Consider the following 8669-nt stretch of genomic DNA (forward strand, 5'->3'; position numbering starts at 1 on the left):
CGAGGGCACACCCCCTATAGCATAAACCCCTCAAAAAAAAAAAAGGAAAAAAAAACATGAATAGATAAAGTTAAATAAAATAATACTTAAAAAAAGAAAAAAGAAAAGAAAAACACTCCAGGTGTGTGCATGATGCATGCACAAAATGTCGAGAGGAGACTGGAGGACAAGGAATGTCGAGAGGAGACTGGAGGACAAGGGACTGAGGCATGGCCATCCTCCTCAGGGGATGCTTTCTCAGTTTCTCTCTCTCTCTTTCTCTCTCATGAGTGCACACGCCCTATAATTAAAAACAAAAAACGGGCTGGCAGGTGGCATGGTAGTTAGAGGCACTGGATTCCCACGTAGCTGACCGCAGTTTGAGTCCTGGACCGGGCAGCTTGCATTCTCACTTTCCCTTTCTCTCTCTTTCTCCTTCTCTGTCTCTCTCTGGTCAAATTTAAAAATAATAAATTAAAATAAATAATTCTTTAAAAAATAAAAATAAATAAAATGATTGCATCAACCAAAACCGAACAGAAACAAAACAAAAACACTTCACCAAACTAAATAGCAAAATAATTGACACTGTCTTAGATAAAAATGTCAGAAATATAGATATCATTATAAATTAATTATCTTAATATAAGTATAATAATTCAAATATGAATAAAATTGTAAAGATGAGCTCTAAAGAATTTGGAATGAAAACATGATCTGGTGCATTTTCCACATGGTCTCTCAATTACTTAGAGCTGCTCAACAGTCTAAGGAGTGATCCTGTGTTAAGAGAATTTACTATGGCTACTATGAGAATGGAAAGATATATGATCTTATCCCCTGTTATGTCTTGGAGTTTTGCAGGTATCTGATGAAATGAACTCAGATCCAGAGAAACTGAGTACACTTCAGAAAAGCGTTCACCAACAACAGGATAACTTATCCCAGCAACTGAGCAACTACAGGAACTTTCCTGTGGAGGAAGAGTCCCTCAAATCACAGATATCCAACCTACTGAAGAGGCAGAGACAAATGGCCATCAAACTCTGCCAAGAGCTGCTCCTTCACACCTCAGGTATCAGACTGGGATCTACTGAGGTAGGCAGAGTCTGCTCCACTAGCTCCAGCTGGCCATGTGCAGAGTCCCTCAGAGTCTGAGAGAATTGCATTATCCAAGGAGCAATTAATGATGTACTAAATGGGGCCAGCAGGTGGCGTGGTGGTTGGGGTGTTGGACTACCACATGGTGGCCACAGTTCAAGTCCTGGACCTGGAGGCTTGCTGCAGCTTGCTTTCTCACTTTCCCTTTCTCTCTCTCTGGCCAAATTAAGTAATAATAAAATAAATAAAATGAACTAATTCTTTAGAAAAAATGATGAACTAAATTTATAGAAGACAGAGGGAACTACACATTTATTTAATAGTTTTGAAGACAGAGACAAATTTGGGAAGCATCTTGGAATGATACCAAGCTGATTATTTCAAGCCCTCACTTTATGAACTATGTCAAGGTGATCCTCTGTTATAAGAAATTAAAAGCATAGCTCATAATTCTCAAGCTGAAAGACAGCCCTGAAAAGAGAATCTCTATTGCCCCAACCCATAGCTAGGGGTAACTTTGTGTTTTAGGGTGCCTACTCTCAGACTTTATCATCCAATTAAATAATTTAGTTTCCAAAGCCTTTCCAGTCTCTCCAGAGCCATTTAAGTTTGTACCACTTGTGTAATTTTTTTTTCCAGACCACAGATGTAATCCTTGCCCTAAGTCATGGCGTTGGTACCAAAACAGTTGCTATTACTTTACAACAGATACAGAGAAAACCTGGACTAACAGCAGGAAGGACTGCACAGAGAAGAACTCCACCCTAGTGAAGGTAGACAGCTTGGAAGAAAAGGTATGATTGAGTCTCCTTCCCTGGTTATAGAAATTATTCATATCATGAAAGATAAATGAAATTTCAGATTCATATGATAGGAATTCAATGCATTTTGACTGCACCGAATAATGTTTTCCTTTTTTCTTTTCCTCTCAGGAGTTCCTGAAATCACAGCCATTAGCCAAGTTTTCTTTCTTTTGGTTGGGATTATCGTGGGAGCCATTTAGCAGAAACTGGCTGTGGGAGGATGGCTCTATTCCCTCTCCATCCTTGTAAGTCTCTGCGTAGTGGGTGGGTGAGTGGGGGGGAAGCAAGTTTTCCATAGATTCTTGATGAAATAAATTTTAATTGTAAGAATTATAAATCTAGATACAAAAAAGGAGTACAACTTACAAGTAAGAAAGAGCTTCCATAGAAATATTGAAAGGAGAAATATCTATTTTTTTTTATTTTGGAGAGAAAAGGTATGATTGAGTCTCCTTCCCTGGTTATAGAAATTATTCATATCATGAAAGATAAATGAAATTTCAGATTCACATGATAGGAATTCAATGCATTTTGACTGCACCGAATAATGTTTTCCTTTTTTCTTTTCCTCTCAGGAGTTCCTGAAATCACAGCCATTAGCCAAGTTTTCTTTCTTTTGGTTGGGATTATCGTGGGAGCCATTTAGCAGAAACTGGCTGTGGGAGGATGGCTCTATTCCCTCTCCATCCTTGTAAGTCTCTGCGTAGTGGGTGGGTGAGTGGGGGGGAAGCAAGTTTTCCATAGATTCTTGATGAAATAAATTTTAATTGTAAGAATTATAAATCTAGATACAAAAAAGGAGTACAACTTACAAGTAAGAAAGAGCTTCCATAGAAATATTGAAAGGAGAAATATCTATTTTTTTTTTTTTTTGGAGAGGTTTTTGCTATAGGGCATGTGCACTCGCCAGAAAGATAGAGAGAGAGAGAGACAGAAGGTCAGAAAGCAAGAAATCACCCCCGGGGGGGATGGTTACACCGCAATTCCTTCTCTTCCATTCTCCTCTCGGGATCTTGGGCATGCACGCACATGCGCCCAGCATGAGCTCAAGCCACCGGATCCGGGACTCAAACTGTGGTCAACTACATGGAAGTCCAGCAACATAGTCATTATGCTAACTGCTGGTCCTGAGAGGTACCTCATTTTATTTGTGACAGATTCATGGCAAGGCACTGGACTTCACCTATTAGTTTAACTATTATTTTTATTTCATACACATATGTGATGCTATGTTCAAAGTGCATTATAAATATTGGCCCTTGAGGAAAACCTATAATATCACCATTATATTCATAAAAGTTATAACAGGTGGGACCAGCAATTGGCCTAGTGGCTATGTTGCTGGACTCCCATGTAGTCCACAGCGGTTCAATTCTCGGACCCGGTGGCTTAAACTCATGCCGGGCACGTGTGCGTGCGTGCCCAAGATCCTGAGAAGAGAATGGAGGAGAAGGGATTGTGACATGGCTATCCCCCCCTGGGGGTGAGTTGCTTTCCCTCTGTCTATCCTGTCTCTCTCTATCTGGCAAATGCACATGCCCTAGAGCAAAAACCTCTCCAAAAAACCTAAAAGTTATAACAGGAAGAAATTTCATAACTTGCTCAAGGTCATTCAGCTTATAAATGGCAAAACTGGACTGAGTATTATTAGGACCAAATGCTCTGTTACTCAGCTGTTCCGGCTCCCCAGCTCATAAAATTCAAAAGGATAGTGTTTGTCAAAAGAACATACATCAGCAAATTTATTCATATTGAATTATTGCCAGCCATCTTCTAAGGGAAAGCAAATCCAAATTGTTTGATCAGTTCAACAATTAGTTCGCAATGAGGCCTTACCAATTAGGCAGCAATTATCTTTCATAAACTACAAAGAGCTGAATCATCCACTTTATGGTTTTGAGGAAAATGCTTAAAGCACATATAGAATATATAAGACTTAGAAACTTCACCAAACATTTTGAGGGGCGTCCTTTTTTCCTTTAAGAATTATTTTATTTATCTTTTAAAATGTATCATTATTATTACATAACCATACTTATCTTTTTCTTTTTCTTTTTTTTTTTTTTTCCAAATTTGCCAGAGGGTGCATGTGCTCACCAGCGAGAAGCAGAGAGAGGGAAAGTAAGAAACCACCACCTAGAGGGAATGGCCATGCCACAGTCCCTTTTCTTTTATTCTCCTCTTGGGATTTTTGGCATGTATACACACATACCTGGTTTATTTTTCAAGCCATTGCATCTGGGACTCAAACCACGCAGCCAACCATGTAGGATTCAGCTGTCTTAACCACTATGCCACTGACTGGTCCTATAATAATATTTAAATGACACAATTGCATTTATATTTTAATAATTTCATATTTCTATATTAAATGAAACTTAAGATCACTGGCATCTCTTTGGAGAGAGGAAGTTTTTCTCTACCTCCCTCCCTCAACAAGTAATCAATTCACTCAATTAATTTCTAGTTTCCTTTTTTTTTTTTTTTGGATGCAACAATGGAAACTTTATTCAGTTCATTCAGAAAACATTGGCAAAATTAATTTCAGTTGTAAAATCACAGATATAAGCTTCAAAGTATAAAGTTGTGTGAAAAAATACAGATAATATTTATCTTTTTTTTTTTTTTTGGAGAGATTTTCGCTATAGGGCGCGTGTGCTCGCCAGACAGACAGAGACATTAGAGGCAGAAAGCGAGAAATCACCCCCCAGGGGGGATGGTCACGCTGCAATCCCTTCTCCTCCATTCTCCTCTTGGGATCTTGGGCACGCACGCACATGCACCTGGCATGAGTTTTAAGCCACCAGGTCTGGGATGCAACTGCGGTTGACTACATGGGAGTTCAGCGACAGCCATTACGCTAACTGCTGGTTCCCAAAAATACAGATAATATTTATAACAACTTACAGATATAAACTACAATTTTATAGAAGATTGTAGGCATTTTGCACATTTGTCATTTTTCTTTTAGGCAAAGTGCTCTTTGTCAAATGAATTAACAGATACACACTAGAGTGGACTATTTCCAGAGAATACAAAAAAAAGTTTTAATTTGTTTTTCTCTTGTAAACACTAGTTTATAATTTATAGTCTTCAAACATGACTGCACTTAAACTTTCATAATTTGATAAAGCATTCATAAAAAAAATCTGCAGACTAGTTTAACAGATACATAACACTTTTTTTTTTCTTTTTTGGAGAGGTTTTTTCGCTATAGGGCACGTGCGCTTGCCAGACAGACAGAGAGAGACATAGAGACAGAAAGCGAGAAATCACCCCCCCAGGGGAGATGGTCATGCCGCAATCCCTTCTCCTCCATTCTCCTCTTGATCTTGGGCACGCACGCACACACACCCGGCGTGAGTTCTAAGCCACCAGGTCCAGGACGCGAACCGCGGTCGACTACGTGGGAGTCCAGCGACATAGCCATTATGCTTACTGCTGGTTCCCACTACTCCAATATCTTCAAAAGTTTCACCTGCATTGGGACCAGCAGGTGGCCTGGTGGTTAAGGGCACTGGATTCCCACCTGGCCAACTGCAGTTCAAGTCCGGGACCTGGCGGCTTGCTTTCCCACTTTCCTTCTCTCTCTCACTATGTACCTCTCTGGAAAACTTTAAATAAATAAATTAATTAAATTAAATAATTATTAAAAACATTTTCACCTGCATTTTCTACAAGTAGTTTTATATCTTAAGGTTTTGTCTTTAAATCTTTGGTTCATTTTGAGTTGACTCTTGTTAATGGTGAGAGATAAGGGTTCAGTGATATTCTGCAGGTGGGTGTCCAGTTCTTCCAGCACCATTTACTGAAAAGCATTTCTTTTCTTCACTGCATTGTCTTGTACCCTTTGTCAAAGATCAATTGGCTGTATGAGGTAGGGTTCATTTCTGGATTCTCTGCTCTATTCCATAGATCTATGTGACTATTTTTGTGCCAGTACCAGGTTGGTTTGATGATCATGGCTTTGTAATATGTTTTAAAGTCAGGTAGTGTCTATTTTGCTTTTTAATACATATTGTCAAAGTTTCCTTACCAAATTATAATCACTCATCTTCTGCCAAAGATACTGTACTTCAGTTGTGACTCACCAAATTCCCCAAATAACAAAGTGATATGTCTATTCTCCAATCCCTACATTTTATCTTCTTACATTCCTCATTGTTTTGTCAAGGCTATGTCTACTCAAATGCCGATATCCCACTGTCTAATATCCATTACTAGACCCGTTAAATCAACTACTTTGGTTTCACACAAATAATAAGGGCAAAAACTTCACTCAGGGTAATGCACAAATGAACAAAAATGACAGTTAATTTTTGTAACTGGAGCAATATTTAACTGATTAGAATTAATATGAGATGGGGTTGCTAGACTGAGGAGCCCTGGTTCTACGGGAACAGCACCATGACATCATGACAGGAAGTTAGAGTTTCATTGTAGAAGCTAAGAAACTGTGCTCCTGCTCCTGAAAGGACTTTAATCCTCCCTGGTTCCTCCACCCACTCCTAATCAAATATGGGTAAGGTGCCTCCATAGCAGGGTTCTAAGCTTGTGCACTGACCTCTTGAGACATGCTGTCAGATAAACTCATACATCAGCTCAGGAGGGTGAGACTGAGCTTCAGGGTTCCATACCATTTTCTTGGTTACTGAGTAACGATCACTGAGAGCAGTGAATACGCCATGGTGAAGATTAGGAAACCCAGCCACGAAGCAAGGATAGTATATATATATGGCAGTGTAAAGTCTATATATGGCAGGTGAGTCATTTGGGAAAAACAATTTGGGCACACAGCAGAATCAGACTGGATGAGCATAATTTTCTAGTGACATTATTTAAGAGTTACCATCAGAGCAAGCGGGGACTGAGAGCAGAATCACATCTATATAGTGATTCATTTCCCCTTTTAGCCTCTGTCTTGTTCTGGCTTCATTCCCCCATATTATAAATACATGCAAAGTTATTAAATGTTGCACAGAAAAATGTAACAAATTTTTACCCCAAGTGTGATTTTATTTTTCTGTTTTTCTCACACAATTCCAAAGCAATACATGTTAGTACTTTAAACAGAAGTACTGACAAGATTTCTTTAATGGAATTTCATATTACTGGAGGGAATACAAATTCTCAGCCCAGAATTTTAAGTATTTGCAAGATATTTTACTCAGACTCATGATTAACTTGAAATAAAGAACTCATATGCACTGGCTTTAAATATTTCCATCTTTTATGGAGGCAGAAGTTTCTCAATAGTCAAGTATATGAGGGACCAGCAGTTAGCCTAATGGCTATGTTGCTGGACTCCCACGTAGTCGACCGCGGTTCAAGTCCCGGACTCAGTGGCTTAAACTCACACCGGGCACGTGTGCGTGCATGCCCAAGATCGCAAGAGGAGAATGGAGGAGAAGGGATTGCAGCATGGCCATCCCCCCTGGGGGGTGATTTCTCGCTTTCTATCTCTCTGTCTCTATCTGTCTGGTGAGCGCACGCGCCCTACAGCAAAAACCTCTCCCCCGCCAAAAAAAAAAAGAATAGTCAAGTATATGATATTGACTCTATGGGAAACTGTGAACACTGAATGGTGATGCAATTTCAAATACAAAGCTCATCATTAATTTAAAATCAATTCATTTGCAGATTTAGTCCTCAAGAATTTGCTCAGATCAATGGATCCAAAGGATGTGCTTATTTTCAAAGTGGAAATATTTATGTTTCTCGCTGTAGCGCTGAAATCTCTTGGATTTGTGAGAAGAGAGCTGCACTGGTGAAGATCGAAGATTTTGATTAGTATGCTTCTTCCAAATTCACTGAGAAATAAGGGCCATATGAGTAAGCCCATGTGAGCAAGGAAAAAGCCACAGTAGAGAGTCAAAACCAGCCAAACAGAAAATAGATGATAAAGTAACTGTGTCTTTAACCTATTGGGCAAATGAACTCGCTGTGAAGAATAGTCTCCATGTCATTGCCTGATGTCTTCTGATGAAACGTTTTCATTATTCAAACTTATCCCTGGGGAATTAGGGAAATAGCTGTTCTACGACCCTATTATTCTATGATCACTGAATTTCTTGTTTCTCAAATAAAAGACTCTTTTTTAAAAAATATACAGTTGTATGTGCACTAGGGCGATATTTAAATATTTAACTATCAGAATGGATACAGGCCTCAGCACTGGAGTGAGGTCCCAGAGGGTCTTGTCAAAGTTGCTGGGTCAGGTGGAGATGTAGAAGACCCAGGGTAAGGGTTTTGGCATGTGGGTCAGCAGTGTTGTACTATCGATTTGAAAATATTGTAGTATTTTAGCAAATGCCTTTCTGTCCCAGCTAAGTATCAGCCTGCAAGTGCAAAACAATTCTTTTTCCTTGACCCCCATGAAAATAAATTTTAAATTAATCTTTAAAATTTAGATAACTTGCAATGAAGTAGCATAATCATTCAGTAATAACATTTTAATCCTTTGTTTAAATTAGTAACATTGAAGTTATCAATTTGATTATCAGGCAATATTATTGTTATAAAAGTTTATTCTGTTAGGGAATCAGCAGTTAGCGTAATGGCTATGTCGCTGGACTCCCACGTAGTCAACCATGGTTCGCGTCCTGGACCCGGTGGCTTAAAACTCACACAGGGCACGTGTGCGTGCGTGCCCAAGATCCCGAGAGGAGAATGGAGGAGAAGGGATTGCGGCGTGGCCATCCCCTCTGGGGGGTGATTTCTCACTTTCTGTCTCTATGTCTCTCTCTCTCTGTCTGGCGAGCGCACGCGCCCTATAGCAAAAATCTC

General features: G+C 39.4%; 1 protein-coding gene across 1 annotated transcript in view; it reads left to right on the forward strand.

Moving 5' to 3' along the window:
• The window catches only part of LOC102489560 (C-type lectin domain family 12 member B), a 12392-nt gene extending 4141 nt beyond the window's left edge, over positions 1 to 8251 (forward strand). The window contains exons 3-6 of the mRNA XM_006141570.1: positions 836 to 1054; positions 1720 to 1874; positions 2013 to 2128; positions 7524 to 8251. Of these exons, the coding sequence (XP_006141632.1) occupies positions 836 to 1054; positions 1720 to 1874; positions 2013 to 2128; positions 7524 to 7674 (641 nt within the window). The 3' untranslated portion in view covers positions 7675 to 8251. The remainder of the gene's footprint in view (positions 1 to 835; positions 1055 to 1719; positions 1875 to 2012; positions 2129 to 7523) is intronic.
• The last annotated feature ends 418 nt before the right edge of the window (positions 8252 to 8669 follow it).

Source organism: Tupaia chinensis, unplaced genomic scaffold (genome assembly GCF_000334495.1).
Source record: "Tupaia chinensis unplaced genomic scaffold, TupChi_1.0 Scaffold000058_1, whole genome shotgun sequence".
NCBI classification, from domain to species: Eukaryota; Metazoa; Chordata; class Mammalia; order Scandentia; family Tupaiidae; genus Tupaia; species Tupaia belangeri.